This window comes from Elgaria multicarinata, chromosome 9 (assembly GCF_023053635.1).
Source record: "Elgaria multicarinata webbii isolate HBS135686 ecotype San Diego chromosome 9, rElgMul1.1.pri, whole genome shotgun sequence".
Classification (NCBI taxonomy): Eukaryota; Metazoa; Chordata; class Lepidosauria; order Squamata; family Anguidae; genus Elgaria; species Elgaria multicarinata.
The window spans coordinates 49955680-49972903 of NC_086179.1; the positions used below are offsets into that span (position 1 = coordinate 49955680).

Sequence of the window (17224 nt, forward strand, 5' to 3'; positions counted from 1 at the left end):
TGAAACTCAACCAAGGATCACTTGTGGATAGTAGGATTGGAAGACTTACTGAAATGTGGGTCTCAAGGGATTTCAGTTGAAGCTGAAGGGGGTTGGAGTGCAATGGGTGCAAAGGCCATGGAAACAAGAGCAGGATGGTGCAGGAAAGTGTAATGAAACATTGCTGGTTATGAAATCATGCTTCATGCACCTTTTAGGACATGAAAGAAACATGTTTTTGTTCCCAAGTAAAGCAGGTGAAAGACGTGAAGCTTGCTGCATGATCAATAGCAGACTAAAGCAAGAACATCTTAAGCTGTGGTGCCTTCTTAGGAGCACCATCTGATGGGATCAAGGCAGCACTCCTTGTGTTGATTTGCTAGCAGTAGAACATGGTTTAGGATATTTCAGCAGTGAAAAAAGTAAAAAACAAAACACAGCATTGTAAACTATTATTTACACGTATGTTTGGAAAGAACATATTTTAGTTCTTGAATTAGTTACCTCAAACCGTGGTTTGGTTTGAAGTCTGAATTGAGCAGTGAGAATTTTGAACTTTCCCTTTTGTGTTACAGATATGACACAGGGTCATCAGGAGATCGTTATGACTCACTACTAGGACGGACTGGATACAGTTACTTGGAAGATCGCAAATCATATTCCAGCAAGCTAGAAAAAGAAGATACAACAGATTTTAAAAAGGTATCTTACTTTAGTAGTGTGTTCACAAGATAACTTATATACATAAAATAATTCTGTATGGCTGCCTTAATTCAGTTTAACTTGAAACACATACGTACTCTTCCAGGGCTATAAAATAATTTGTGCAACATAACAGGGAAGTTTGGAGGAAGCTTTCTGCTTTTGTCCTTGGTTCCCTGTCCATTTATATTCTCTAGATTCAGTCCAAGCTCTTTCCGTAATTGCTGATCTTGGTCCCTTCATGGAACTTATAAGATTAGGCACAAACGCCTCCCATCTTTCTTCCATGAGCCAAGTGCATTTTGCTCTTGGTGTCTCCCAGTCCTTTGGCATTCTCTCACCTAGGCTCCAGCTTTGCTGCTTCCTGCAACTGCCCACCCATGCTCACATGTGACTGTCCTGTCATATGCCATCCTCATACCTTAAATCTAAAATGTAAGTACTGTCCCTCTGTTTCACTAGCTTCCCCTGTTAGTATGACCTTCCACAACCGCATACATCTGCTCTTGTCCTTAGGCCTTCTTTTAGGTTTCCCTTTATCCCTTCCTTTCTTTAACTCAGCATTGACCAGGTTCAGACATCATGACAGCAATTCCTGCATTGTTTAACCCAGGAATTGCGGTGACATGCAGAGCATGCAAGCTGTTTCTGATTTTAATTACCAACCGAGGATCAAACCATAGGCAGTTTCTGGTTTTGTATGTCAAGAAACAATCCAGGTGTTTCTGGGATGTAAATTTAAAAGCAGAAACAATGAGCATGTGTCTCACAAGCTCTGCTCATGCGCAGAATTCTTGGGTTAAATAACACACGAATTTCCACCATGACATGTGAAAAGAGCCACTGTCTTTTCCCTAACCTTTCCCTTAGTACCCTCACTGTGCATTTCTACTTCCCTCTCACAAGTGAGGATGCCATGTTATGGGAAATTTCAGAGGGATTTGTCCTTGACTATAACTTCTATTATACTGAGGTGGCAATTTGGACATAATTCTCCATACCAAGTAGACCTTTTTCTCTGAATCATTCTTTTACAAGCTGGTGTCCTTCAAATTGCCAATACTCTAAACTCCCTTCGCTGCACCACTGGCCTATGTAGATTTAAAAGGGAAAATAGGTCTATCCATGGCTGTTGTTATGATGGCTCCCTTATGGAAGCTCCACAGACAGAGGCAATAGGCCACTGAACCTTTGTTGCTGGGGAGCAAAAGCAGGAGATGGCTAATGTCTTCATGCCCTGCTTCTGGAGACATCTGGATGGCCATTTTAGGAGGCAACATACCTGACTAGATGATTTAGAAGGCTGCCCACGTATTCTTCTATAAGAATTAACCCCTTTGTAAATATAATCATAATGCAATTTTGAAGAAATGCATGATAATAAAGAGTTTAATTGTGAACTGCCCAGAGAGCCTTGGCTGTTGGGCAGTATAAATATGTAATAAATAAATAAAAATAAATGTATTGCATGTCTTTTTAGCTTTATGAACAGATTGTAGCTGAAAATGAAAAACTGAAAGCACAGTTACATGATACCAACATGGAACTGACGGATCTTAAGCTACAGCTGGAAAAGGCAACTCAGGTTTGTATTTCCAAACTGTCAATAAGATGGATATCACCAAGGATCCAAGAATCAATTTGGCATTTTCTTGGTGTGGCAATATGGTACTTAAATAGCACCTCTTCATTTTATTGCTTTATTCCTGTTTGTTATAAAGCCGGCACAAAAGTATTAGAAATATACATCAATATTTGGCATAACAAATTCCATTGAGCTTTAGCTTTGCTCTTGGAGATGTAAGGACACAGGATTCTTATCTTGAGTTCCATGTTGGACCTCAACTACACACACACACACACACACACACACACTATAGTGGTATATTAGACAAATGAAATGTGAAATGTGTGTTTTTAAAGTAAGAGTTGGGCCCAGAGACAATATCACTAATTATACTCCTAGAAATGCTGTGAAATAACAATGAATCAACATTAACAATGTGAATATGTTAATGTAGCTATAATATTGAAAGCATTTTCCCATGTCAAAGACCCCCGATGTGTGCGGCCAATGTGTTGTAGTGGTTAGAGTGCTGTACTAGGACTCAGGAGGTCCAGCTTCTAGTCCCCACTTAGCCATGAAGGTCACTAGGTGACTTTGACCCAGTCACAGACTCTCAGCTGAACCTATCTCAAAAGGTTGTGAGGATAAAATGGTCAGGAGGAGGATCGTGTAATTTGCATTGGGTTTCTTACATGATTTTTGAGATGTTGGTGCTACGTTTTAAGGCAATCAGTTTTAGGGAAACAAGCTAACAATAATCCATGGTTTAAATTTGGTTTGTTTCAATAAATATATCATGGTTAAGATCATAGATCATTAGGAAAGGAAGAGAAAATAAAACTGCTAATATCATAATGCTTTTATACAAATCTATGGTGTAAACATGCCTGGAATACTATGTACACTTCTGGTCACTGCTCCTCAAAAGGACACTGTAGAGCTGGAAAAGATGCAGAAAAGGGCAATGAAAATTATCAGTTCCCCTACAAGGAAAACCTACAATGCTTGGGCTCTTAGCTTACAGAAATGGTGAGTAAGGGTACAGGGGGACATGATAGCAGTGTATAAAAACGCAGTGTGGAGAAAATATTATTTCTCATAATACTTGACTTGGGGTCATCCAGTGACTCTAAATGGTAGGAGATCATGTAAAAGGAAGTACACCTTCACACAGCATATAGTTAAGTATGGAATTTGCCACCACAAGATATAGTTAAGGCCAACAATCTGGATGGTTTTAAAGGGGGATTAGGGAGGATAAGGCTCTCAATGGCTATCCATTTGTCATGATGGCTATCCATTAGCTTAAGTATCATACCACTTGCTAGGGAAGACAGTGGCCTCATATCCTGTTTGTGAATGTCTTACAGGCATCTGGTTGGCCACTGTGAGAACAGAATGCTGCACTAGATAGGCTTTTGGTCTGATCTAGCACGAAGGTTCTTTTACTCTTAAGACTAACCATTACAGTGAAGTGTGGTTAGTTAAAAAAAAAAAGGAAGTGAAAATGTCTAGTCTTCTTGCAACACTCCTGGAAAAGAACTTAGGGTAGCACTGACAAATCTCAGTTTGTTTACATAACATGGAACCATTGTTTAGCATTATGTCCAAAATATGCCTGAGGTTTCAAATTTGTTTCATTTAATTGAAAAGTGTCCATCAGCTTCAGTGTCTTTGGAAGTTTTGCATGTTACAGGAAAAAAATAAATTTATATTGGGTTTATCAAATGCTAGTTCCACATATTGAAATAGATGGGACTTAAATTGGATACAACTTGTTACTGGTAATATATCAAGGCCTTTCTTACCTGCATCTCTTTTTCCCATATCCCCCTATTGTGCATGACCCTGCATGTTATCACTTTTCTATTTCAGAGGCAGGAAAGATTTGCTGACAGGTCTCTGCTAGAAATGGAAAAAAGGGTAAGTTTCTCCCTATGATTTTGATCACCTGATGCAGATATAATTTAGAGTCTTGTAAAATAATGTGAACTGGAAAACAATATGCAAATAAGAATATTAAACAACCAGATGTCTGAATAGGATGTCATAGGTAGATACTTATACGTGTCCTTGTGATTTCAGTTTCATAAGATTCATTTATTATTGACTAGGTCTAATACTTCTTTCATATTTCAGAATTATAAATAATCTTAGTCTTAACATTTTGTGGATTAATTTGTGACAAATACTTTCTGTCCCAATAAAGTATCTCCCTACATTGCTATAGAATTATAAAGATCTTGAACATATCTTGGCTCAGGAGTTGAAGTTTGCAGGAATTGTCAAGTGTGTTTATACTGTAAAGGTTGTGTAGGCAGCTGCTTATATTAGACAGAACTCAGTAGCCAACTCTGTAGTGCTGTGGATGACAGTGACTAAGGGCAAGTTCCCGTAGCCCCCATATAATCACTTCCAAGAGTAAGCAGAGCTACTGCCAAGCTCTTAACTAGGAAGGGCTCATGTGATATCCCAGTTAATGTCTCAATCATCTGACAATGTGGCCACCATGGTTTATGCAATCACAGTGGGTTGAACAAGAACAATACAGCCTGTGCAAGTTACTCTTTGAATATAAGCCTATGCGGCAGGGTCTTGCTATTTACTGTTTTACTCTGTACAGCACCATGTACACTGATGGTGCTATATAAATAAATAATAATAATAATAATAATAATAATAATAATAATTTCAAAGGCATATACTAGCCAAATGTGCAAGTGACAGTTACTTTTTTGAATATGAAGCCATTCTGGAGACTGCTTTTATGCTCTTACACTGCGCCTGTATAACATATCCAGCATAAGGTATGCAATGTCTATGGGCCTGTTCAAACAACATGCTAAGCCATGTTTAGGCCGCTAATCCTTTTGCAGTAAATAGTTATGTTTAAACCATGGTTATATAGCCACCATTGTTAAAAATGGCTCACACGACACGCCAAGCCATAATGTTTAGCTCAAAATGCTTAACTACTGTGGCTTAATATGTCTTCTGATCAGGGTCATTGTATCAATACAAAAGTAACAGTAATAAACCTTCCCCCCAAAAGCTACCACTCTGAATTTGGTCTTGCAGCATTTTTTAGGGCTTACATCAGTTAACTCACTGTTGCTTAACGGAGCACTGCTACAAGTGAACATATTTTTTAAGAAACTCAGTTCGTACCTGAGACAAATAAATTGGAAGCTAACCTCAGCAAATTATTATTGTACTAAATTATTGAAGTTAATTGCGAAAATTGGGGGAAATATGCATAGGAACTATGATTAAACTAAATTCAATGGTTTGTATCTGAAAGGTGACCGACAAGAGTCAGTATCTACGGGGCGGTATGATCTAACCAGAGTTTTACACACCTCAGCTGATGCTGCTTGTTTTGCATAACACCATTGAATGCAGATGTTAATGTACACTTTGCAGTAATCCGCTTTTGTCTTTCACACTGAAAATAATTGAATGTCAAATTGCTGGATTCAGCAGCTGCTTTTTAATGAGACTCACTGCATTGTCTTAACATGAAGCAAGACTCAAGCTGTAGGATGACAGAATATGCAATGGAATATATGTGCAATATTAGTACATCTTAGGTGCAGTACAGAGTGCAAACTAACATTTGCCTGTCTTATGATAGCTCATGCTTTGTGCTTCCTTTTCCTTAAGGCAAAATCTGTATCTTATCTGCATCTCATGTATGTTTTCTTATGTTAAATTACACTACCACAAAATCTAGCTAAAGGAGTAATAGCTCATGTTAGAAAAACTATTGCCTGTTCAGCTTTATTTAAAGAATTTATTGAATTGGTAGCATTTGACCAAAATTTAGTTTTGTGGTCTTGGTGTTTAAATGCAAAGAATTTTTTTACACATCACTGGCCCCGCAAGTGTTTTGTCCTCACTTGGTTGTTTTAATCTTGAAAATCCAAGATTGCACTATATTCACTATGTTTAAAAGATACACCCAAATTGTACTACTTGTCATTAACACAAATGCTTTTTTATAGGAAAGAAGAGCTCTAGAAAGGCGGATATCTGAAATGGAAGAGGAACTCAAAGTAAGCATGCGTCCATTACACTGAACTTAGAACATTAGTATTACTTAAAGACTACAGTGAGCAAATCATTATATTTAAATATTGATTAGAAATTGGTTGAATTGTTAAATACATCTTTCCAATATTTTTTACTTGGTCAGCCATGTTGTCACAGCTAATGCCAAAGTGGTCCAAAGGAATGTTGCTTTTGTGGAGGACAGTAGAATATTGTACCGCACAGATTCATTTATGGTAATGTGATCTGAAAGAGGGCTTGTTGTTTTTTAGATTGACTCTTGCCTTGGAGCAGGGCTGGGCAGAGCTTAGGTTTATGGGTTCCTTTAGTTTTTTTTACTAGAAGCCCAAGGTCCACTAATGAGAGTCAGGTACAAAATAGGGTGGGGGGCACAATAGAATCCATTACCTGTTCCACTCTGTGAGCCATGCACATTCAAATACTCACTTTCATCTGAGTTAGTATAGATCAGGGATTTTATGCCTGAATTGAAGTGGCCAGTACAACTGCACAAAGAACTGGTCAAAGGCAACCAAGTTAGTAGTAGTGTTTTACAGTTAAGAAACACTGAGGCCAAGAGATAAGCCATTACTACAACACCAGTCATAGCAACTTTCCATTTTACTTACTACTGTTAAATTATATGGAGTTGATAACCCTTGCTGATATACTGCAAACCATTCAGATTTGTCAGTAGATCCTGATCTACCTTTATCTAAATTAGTATATTTATTAAACATTCTTGTAGTTTAATAACAAACAAGTAATGACTTGTAATGTAAAAATACAGACACTCATGCTAGAGAGAGGAAGTCATCATATTTGGGATAGCACTTTATTTGGGCTACAGTCAGGGTGAAGTTGGCTAGTTAGCCAGACCAGCCTTGGCTAGCTAGCGGGTAACTGGTTTTGATGGAACTCATCGTCAAGATCACCAGAATAAATTAAAAAACAGTAACTATTTATTAGCTATTTTTATTCTCTTGTCTGTTCCTTGGTTCCAGGAGGCTTAAGGAAGAAATTTCACAGGAAATAGCAACTGAATGCCCCGTATGTCATTATTGCTTCTCTGTCCCTACCCCCTCCGCTGGAGGGGAACAAGCTAGTCACTTCTCTTTTATTTGTCCCCCACCCCCTGCCTCGATGGGCAAGATGTCTGATTTCTGTCTCTCTCTTTGTGTGTCTGTGCCTGTCTCTCACTCTCAGTCTCATGCACACACCCCACCTGATGGGGAACAAACTACTCTTGGTCATTGGCAACGGAGGAGTAGGCTGAGAAGGCAGCTAGTTCGACAATTTTTTGTATCAATCCAGCAGCCATGAAATGACATTTTAGCAGCAATTTGAGTCCATACATGCCCAGATAGCAGTGAAGGTGTAATTTCCAAAAGGGTTCTGTGTGGTCTCTTCTATTTTCTGCCTATCATCCTCATCCTCATCATCATCATCGCGCTGTTATTAGTAGGGTAGCTTTTCCTGCTTGCTTTTTGCCCTCAATCCCTCACAGAGAGACTAGGCAGAATGGCAGTTTTGTCTCTGAGAATAGATCCTTCTTCCCCATATGAGGTGCAGTCTTGGAGTGTAAGAAGAAACAAATGAAAACACTGATGTCCAGCAGTTCAGGTATGGCCTGCTCCTTCCTTTCCTGAGCAAGCTGCTTCATCCTCCATGATACGAGCAGTAGCAATGCTGACCAGGAGCTGAGGCTCACATTGGAAACAGCCCCAACAGCTTTAGGGACATGACTTCAATCATTCAGATTTTCCATCCAAGCTCAAGGGTAGTTCTATCTCATTTCATTCTTTCGTAAACATCCTTAATCCCTGAGATACATTATTACAGGAGTGGGGAACCTGATGAAGATTAGAAGGGAGAGGAATCTCCAATGGGGAAAGGCATGGAGCAGATAAAGCTGCCCCCAACCAAGACACCGGCTGAAGGAGCTCCAGCTGGTACTTTGACCAGGGACTGGCCCAGCACCATGTCATCCAGCCCACACTCAATTCCAGTTTCCCACTCTGCAATGTTGAAACACAGCAAAAGAAAAAGGCCCATCATCTCATGATGAATAAATGCTATCTCTACATCAGTAGACAGCATGACACTGAATTCCAATGGATGGTGAACAACAGCAGGAGAGGACTGTTGCCTTCATTACCTGCTGGAGGGTTTCCCCTAGGCTGCTGGTAAGCCACTTTGGGAAACAGGATTCTGGAGTATTGTTTCTATCTACTCCTGCGCTCTCTTTCTAGCCATGTTAGCCTCAACTCACTAAAAAGCTGCTGTTGTTCAATTCCTATACTATTTTATGTGCCCCATCCATTCTTCTCATTTTATTTTTACCACTGAATTTCTTCCTCTAAACTGAACATCCTCATTCCCACATCAATGTTGACATCTGGGGTACTTGGAGCAAAGAGCCCTCAGATCATAACATACAGAAAGGCACATATAAGAGCAGGATTTTGGCTCAAAATTGTTTAGGATTTTAAAGGCCAACATCAGCATTTTGAATTGTATCTTTAAACTAACAGGATAGCAATACAGCTCTTAGAGAATTGGTGCAATATTTTTGTTTTTGTTTTTTGTGCTTGTTAACTATAAAGCACCCATGTTCTGAGTCACCTGACATTTCAAAATGGTTTTCCAAGACTGCTCCACATTAAGTACAGGACAATAATATAATAAAGATGTTTCAGGGCATGCATGACTGTGGCCAGCACAGCTCTTCTGACAATGTGTGTTACGTGAGCATCAAGAAGCACCCTATCACTGCAGACCTGATTTTTTAGGGAGAGCATGAACCTGTTAACAGATAAGGTAATTTTGAATTAAAGTGCCAGAAGGAGAGAGATACTTCCCCAGTTGTACAGCACCACAAAAATGAGATATTAACATCTGTCTTGTTTGCTAAGAACATAATTGTATGATTTATTACAGGAATAACCTGGTTTGTTGTTGCATTAAAATTCTTCAGAAAGCTGTGTGCAATCATTAGCTGCCCATAAATTATACTTTTGAGTACGTTGCCTACTTTCACACAGAATTACCTGCTAAGAAAAGAATTATCTTTACATCTTTTTCTTTTTCCTTTTAGTTGTCCTCACCTGTGATACCTTTTCAACATGCCACAATTGCATTTCTCTCATGTTGGTTCCTGTCTCTTTGATTCCTGCAGAAACCATACCAAGTAAAGCATGTTCAGACTTTGAGGCTTTTAAATGAGCAGCTGCTGACTGAGAATAGGGCCTTGACCAGAGTGGTTACCAAGCTGTCAGGTGCTTGCAGGCATCTACATTCTGTAAACTTGTACTTTCCCCACCTTTCTTTTTCTGTAGCCAGGCAGGTGTTACAGTGTTATGGCCTACATCTCTTACTATTAATGCTTGTGTGTCTGAAAACTGCTTTAATGCATGAAATATAGAAGTTTGGCTTACATACATAGTATTGAGTATTCCAGCCCTACCATATGGCGAACACTTATAGTTTGATAAAGAAACTTGTTTTCTGAGTTGATTAGACTAGAGCCAATGTATTCCATGTTGGCAGATTACTTTCATGTTAAATTTGTGGATGTCCACTGCATACTGATGCTAGGAATGACAACTTTAAAATGGTACCTACCTCAATCCAGTAATGTTACTGGATACAATTAGACATTCTAAAACTAAACCCTTAGCTCAGTGGTTCTCAACCTTCCTAATGCCGCGACCCTTTAAAACAGTTCCTCATGTTGTGGTGACCCCCAACCATAAAATTATTTTCGTTCTTCTCTACACGATCCATTGTCATGGGATGGTTTGCTAATGAAAATAATACATAACAATAGCTTTAATAATACAAAAGATGATACATGACATAGTTCAGTCAATACAGTTTCCTAAGACCATCGGAAATATGTGTTTTCCGATGGTCTTAGGCGACCCCTGTGAAAGGGTCATTCGACCCCCAAAGGGGTCCCGACCCACAGGTTGAGAACCACTGCCTTAGCTGAATAGTGTGCTCTGAATTATCACTTCACTGGAAAGTATTACATCCGAATATAAGCTTACTGTTCAACATAAGAGACATCTATGCCAAGTAGAAGCCTCTGGCATCAGCCTTCTATTTAAAGTAGGGAAAGGTCAGCGATGTGTTAACTTTCTCAGAGATTACCATATCAAACTGTTAAAAACAAAATGTTAACTATGTAGTGGCCCAGTATGAAGCAGTCCAAGCCTAAGCCCCAGTGAGTAGTTGGAAGTGTGTCAAATTGCACTTTAAAAAAAAAAGAGCAATGATGGGAAATGCTTCTATTCCAATATTGTGTATTAACTGTACCAAGGCCATTTTCTGTAAATCGAATTAATGTTTATACTTTAGTCTAGATTTTTGCCAAACATATAAGAAATATGTGCCTGATTAGAATTAAAACAAATTCTAGTGAACCGTTTCAACACCAGAGATATTTTATCCTTTGCATCTACTGTTTTAAATATTTTTAAATATCCAAGTTTTGAATCTTGAATAAATTGGGGAGAGAGGCGAAGAATACTGATATGCAAAAGGAATACATTTCCATGTAGAATGAACAGGCAGGCAAAAAGCGGCAATTGCACTTCAGTCCTAGTCACCAGCCAAATGTATAGCTGTCTTTTTAAGGTGCTTAGTTAGGCAAAGGAAGCTTTCAACCTTTGGGTGGCTTTCTCTGGGCAGACACTGCTTGTACATGGCCTGTACTTGCTGTTAGATCTGTGCTATTCTGTCAGGTCCTGGCTGCTGCATATCTTTTTTCCAACCTTGTGCCCCTTTTGGTTCAATAAAATTCTTTGGATAACTATGTAGCAGAGAGGAATATATTATTAGAGCTGTTGTATTTTTGTCTTCCTGTTTAAAACCCTTTATTGCCTGTAAGCATTCATCCATCTTTGTTCTTTCCAAGAGTTGTTGACAAGGTTGATTTATAAAAACTATATTTGAAGAATTGTCTTAAAAGGGTTGCTAGAACTATTGTATAAGAGGGTATCAATGAGATGTTGAAAATCATTTGTGGTTCTCTTTATTTGGCACCTTTACAACTGTACCTACCTCATTATGAATTGAACATGATATTGAGATTCTCCGAGGCCATTGAGGTCAATAAGAGCAGAAATGCCATTCGTTGCTTTTCTGAGTGCCTCTTGCTTCATTTTAAATACAGTGGGTTAGTACTTTTCTAAGAAATATGACAGATTGCACAGAAAGACATTCTCTACATTTTTCTAGTTTCTAAGGGGAAAATTTGAAAAACAGCATTTTTTTTAGCTGTACAGTAGTGTAAAAAGACCAGTGAAATGTTCAATATTTAAAACTAGAAAATGGAATGTTTACCTGCTTCATAAACCTATATGGAACTTCATAAACGTCTAGGAGGCAATGGGTTTATACCCCTTGGAACAAAATAATGGCTATATATAATTGGAACAGACATATTTATTTTGTCAGTTCAATGAACATTCAGGATCTGTTTATTACAAACTTTACTAACAGGTATAACCTTGTATTGTAACTTGTCTTAATTTTTTTTAAAACCGTTCTGTTTTATGCGTGCGTGCTGAATTTAGAAATGGAGAACACAGTTTCATTTCTAAGATGAGGGGCTTATTGATGAAACTAGCCTGGAAACAAAGCCCTGTGCTATATGAGTGTCCTCTCTTCCCCCACCCCTTCCAAGATATTTGGGAGGTGTTTTAGTTTGTGAGTTGTGGGGAAATGGCCTTTTATACATTTTTGAAGGCACACTTTGTTACAACAACTTCGTATATTCTAGCCTGAACGTTGGCATTCAAAATTAGTTCCAGTGCCCAGTCCTGCGTGTACCCTACAAAAATAATATTTTCCACAAAAAGCTAAATCCTGCAAATTAAGGAAATATGCATGTTTATTTTGCATAAATGAGCAGCTATGAACTCCCTGAAGCTCTTCCTCCTCCCACTAGTCCATGTGAGTGGCTTACTGTGTGTTTCAGCGGTACTGACTAAATCTTTTGGGAGTTTAATTTCATGCCCTATTCTGCAGTATTGATTATTGGCATATGTTTATTATGAAACATCATGTACTACTTTTAGGAAATGGGGCTATTGGTCTTTGAAAAGGATTTGTCTATAGTATGTTGTTTTTTTGTCAAACATGACATACCTATATTTTCTTTTTCTCTGATAGATGCTACCAGATCTGAAGGCCGATAACCAGAGGCTAAAAGATGAAAATGGGGCCTTGATCAGAGTTATCAGCAAGCTTTCCAAATAAAATTGTTTACTCCAGCTGCAAATCATGGGATTGCACATAATTAGTAACTCCAGTGGACCATAGCATGGAAGTCACTGGGAAGCCTGGGAAGATTTCTTGGAGACTGTCATTTTCAGATAATCTGCCAAATGCCCTCTTACCTGGGTGTGTTGCTTTTTTAAAAAAACCAAGATCATTGTTTCATGTGTTAAAGCAGCTGCTGAGAAGACATAATGACTGAGAAATCTTGTTTACAGCTACCATATATAAGGAAAGTGTTCAAGGCCAGATAAGCCTCAGATATTTAACCAGTAAGCCTTAGTTGTACATAAACACATGCATCAAAAAAGCTTTCTGCAATCACAGACAGTTACTTTATTTTGTTGTTGTGTCACAGTCGCTTTTTTCTATCCTGCCATTTTTTTCTTTTCCGAGTTTGGATTTGTGTGTGTTCTCTTCTTATTATTCATGTACCAGATTTTTTTTTCTTGTACAGTATTTTCACAGCTTTACATTTACAGAGGCCACATACCCTTTAAAAATGCAACATGTAGCTAACTAAGCCTGTATTTTCCAGCCAGCCAGCCACCCAAAACAGAGAGGTTTTGTGAAACCTTTGCTTTCACTGTTGTGCAATATGCATTTATTTCCTATAAAAGATGCTTTAAAAGTCAGTTGAAAGTAGATTGTTTTAAAACTCCTGTCTTCTGCCTTTATTGGTCACTTTTTAAAAAGAAAAGAAAAAGGGTTGTAGTGCAAGATATTAGATCCTGTAACCTTCACGTTCATTTTAGCAGGTACTGAGTGATGCTGTATATATTAATGTATATTGTTTGGATTTTTCAGACCCACGTGACATGCTTGAATATATTTCCCTTTTGCAAATGTGTGTTTCAGCAAATTAGGCTGCTCCAAAATAGTGTTTAACAAAGTCCATTAATTTTTATGGTTTAAATTTAGAAATTGTACTTTGTATGGAACCACTCTTTACAAAAATGTCTAAACTATTAAAAAAAACCATTTTATTTCCCTTCCATTTTTCATTTGAGTAGTGTTCACCCACAATAAAACTTAAGTATAACTTCTTCACTACATTTCACATATCTGTATTTGAGTGCTGTCCAAAACTGTTGTGCTAGCCAAAGTAATCTTTTAAGTCATTTGAAAGCCCTAATTTAACCCGTTACTCATATACACGCACTGCTGTTGCCATGTGAAGAGGCATCTGAGTTGATACGACCATTATGTCAGACCATTTTATACATTTCAGTGGCCTTTTAAAAAGTACTTCAGTGAAGATAGCTTTTGTTAGAAAACAAACAGCTTTTATATTTTCACTAAAACCTACTAAATACAACCATCTTACTGGCCTACAGACTATTGCCTAAAAACCACTGAACAGTTCAGCCATTAAAATAAATTGTACATTGTAAAGCTTGTAGTAGCTATTGTATTATTGATTATACTGTATACTATATTAAATGTGAATTTGTACCCCTTCATTTTAAAAGGTCATTCTGTTCTACTGCCTACTTCTTAGGGATGGGACTCGCTTCATTTTGGGTTGGGAGAAAGAGAAGGATTAGTTGGGCTAAGGAGGAAACGAGTCTCCTTTGTGGGTTGGGTGATGGGGTGGGGCGGGGGGAGGGTTGTTTTTTTTGAAGATGTAAGGTTTTGCTCTTACTACCAAGCTCAGGATTCTTGATTCTAAAGGTACAAGGATAGTTCTGGGATATCTTGTTACAGTAGGTCTGTATGAGTTATACGTTTGAAGATGGACATCTTTCATGCTCTTAAGCTAATACAAACCAAGCAGAGAATTGATCCATCTGAGTGCTTGCAACACACTTCAGTAGTGTTGTGGAATGGTTAGGCATACTGTGGATTATATTTGGTAAAGTTTTGGATGCCTGTGAATGATTAAGTGTGTATCTAATATTTTAGTGTTTTATATATAGGTTATTTATTCTTTAAAAACTGGCTACTGTGTTGCGTTGATTTTATTGGTAGTATTGAGCAGACCTTGCATCTGCATGAAACTACTTGCAAAACCCACTATTTTGCAAAAAAAATGTATTTTGACATATACAAATAAAATGAATAAAACTATTTTAAATGTGTGAATTTTACTGAAAAGACATTTTAAACATGAGTTTGCTATTTAAATTCTTTGTGGGCATTTTTTTCCATTGCTTCACTTGGATGCAAAGTACTTTTCAGAGATTGTAATCAAATTGTGTTTGTTTGCACATCTGTAAATGCAACAGTAAAAATGCCATATTTATGCAATCTGTAACAAATTGAAAAATGTTTATATATTTTACATAAACCTGTCTGCATGTAGAAACTACATGAGAACCAGTTCTTTATGTGTTGTTTTGCCGTGGTAAAATATGTAAATTTAGAATATTTTGTAGCTGAACATTCTAGCAGTTTTTATATTATATAAATTCTTTTAACTACACTAACCAACCCTCCCAAATCCCAGCAGACTTTTTGGTACTAAATACAGATTTCCAGCAGGTTCTCCACTGGAAACAAGTTTTTGTTTCCTTTGGATGCCAGAATAAGAATGAATGATTAACTAGTTATATGTCTGATTTAAATAAGTGGAACATAATTTGTGCATGGTGTCAGTTTATCCCAGGGTAGAGGACAGCTATCTTTTCCTGGAATTCAAAAATAATGAACATAAAAATAGCTGGAATGTTAGTACACAAGGATAAAATACACATTACAATAATGGCAATATGATTGTGGCAGAATGGCTTGAAGGGGAAATTGTTTTTCATAATCTGTGTTAAACTGGATTGTGAGTTGGTAACCACATTTCCCTGCATTTGGGAAGAGAAGTTAGTTTTCTTACCATAACAACTGAAAGTGATGCAGTATTCCAGCAGAGCAGAAGTGGATAAGAAGTCTCTCACACACTATGTGATGTGGGAATGTTGTGCTGGGCAGTATGCCTGCTGATTAAATGTAATGCTGAGAACATAAGGTCATAAACTTCACTTTGGAGAGAAGCTCTTGCCCTTATGTAGAAAAAACAACAACAGTTCATAGATGTGAGTACTGTATAATTTAAAACCGATCTAGCAACACTTGTGCGATATCCAATAAACAAATTATACTTCTGAAACCAGCTCACTACAGCTACAGAAAAAGCCTTGTGTTTTCTCATTACTAAGTAAAACTTTTTACTATCATTTTTCTGCATTTAAAAAATGTTCTTTTCTTCTTTTTTAGTAAGGAATAGTAAATCTAAGTTTTCTCTTAACATTATATTGCTCTGTCATGAAGTAGTGAGCAAAACTCATTTTGTGGCTTTAGTACCCTTGAACTGTTTTTTCTATGAAAATATGCAGTATGTGTGTGTGCGTTATCAGCTCCGCTGGGTTGAGAGGACAAGGAGCGTTAGGATGAAGTAGATAAACACCCCAAGCAAATTATAAGCATGTATAGTTTTCAGACACAGTTTTAAAGGAATTCAAGTTACTTCAATGAGTGTTGAAAACTGCTGCTGCTGCTAAACCTATTAAATCAACTAACCTCGGTTATGTCATCATCCCTGCATTTTAAGCTAGTGTTGATTTAGATATATAAAGCATGTATCCTTTTGAAAAAAATCAGGGACGTGCTACTTCTGCTTGCCACCTGTTGGATGGTTTTTCATTCTGTTGTGTAGATAATTATAGGGAGCAAACATTCTGACATTCCAGCCCTCCTAAGTTGACATTCTTGTCTCCCAGACTTGTAGTTTATAAGGAATAGTTAACCAAGGAAATGCTCTCTATTATACGTAGCATTATGTTGCTGCACGAAAATGGTCATAAATGAGGCTAATGCAAATTTCTTTTGCTTAATGTCTAAACAGCTAAAGAAGCAGAGTAGGGAAAGCATAAATAGAAAACCTTATAAGTAGCATTTCTTTATTCAAAGTTCTAAATGCAGCAGAAGTCTATATTTCTACTCATTAATGTTGAAAATGTAAAACATCTTGAAACCAGAACGTCACAAATTTCCTTGCATAACTAATATATTTTTAATTGCTGACAAGTTATTCATAGTATCTTAGTATGTTTAGATTTTTTTCATGCAGCAGATCACATGATATAAATAGCACTTCTAATTAGCTGTGGTATTTTGAGAGGGGTAATGCTGCTTCTTGTAACCTAAAGCCTAGACTAAGCGTAAGGTAGTAAGTAGTTGTGTGGGACCATCATCAACTCAGCTGTATCAAACAAGATATTAATGAATGGTCACGCATGGCTTGCCAATGAACAGTTCAGAGCATACTTAGTCATAATTAGAGAGGTAAAATTTCTGGAAATTTTGAAGGCATGGGGAAAAAAACCTTTTTTTCCAGGGGTGTTTTAGGGGGAATGGAATTAAAAAAACAACGAAAAAAGCAATATTAGCACTTTTTACAGATTGAAAATCACTTTGTTACTTTAGGAACACAAAATGTAATTATGTACAAATTGCTTTGGCATAAAATTATCACATTTAGTATATTAAAAGTACAGTATATTCAAGCAATGATTACAAATTGATTTTACTTTTTTTGTAACAAATGTAAAGAACACTAGTTTATGTATCTTGCTCTTGCATTTGAGAGTTGTAGTCTCAATTTGCAACCTAGGACTTGCTTGTCCTTGGTGCGCAGAAATTATAACTGAT

General features: G+C 37.4%; 1 protein-coding gene across 3 annotated transcripts in view; it reads left to right on the forward strand.

The window, feature by feature from the left end:
* Window positions 1-14894, forward strand: part of PPP1R12A (protein phosphatase 1 regulatory subunit 12A) — a 104352-nt gene extending 89458 nt beyond the window's left edge. For all 3 annotated transcript variants that reach the window (XM_063133835.1, XM_063133836.1, XM_063133837.1), the window contains 5 exons: window positions 555-681; window positions 2162-2266; window positions 4124-4171; window positions 6253-6303; window positions 12479-14894. In XM_063133835.1, coding sequence (XP_062989905.1) covers window positions 555-681; window positions 2162-2266; window positions 4124-4171; window positions 6253-6303; window positions 12479-12565 — 418 coding nt within the window. In that variant the 3' untranslated portion in view covers window positions 12566-14894. The remainder of the gene's footprint in view (window positions 1-554; window positions 682-2161; window positions 2267-4123; window positions 4172-6252; window positions 6304-12478) is intronic.
* The last annotated feature ends 2330 nt before the right edge of the window (window positions 14895-17224 follow it).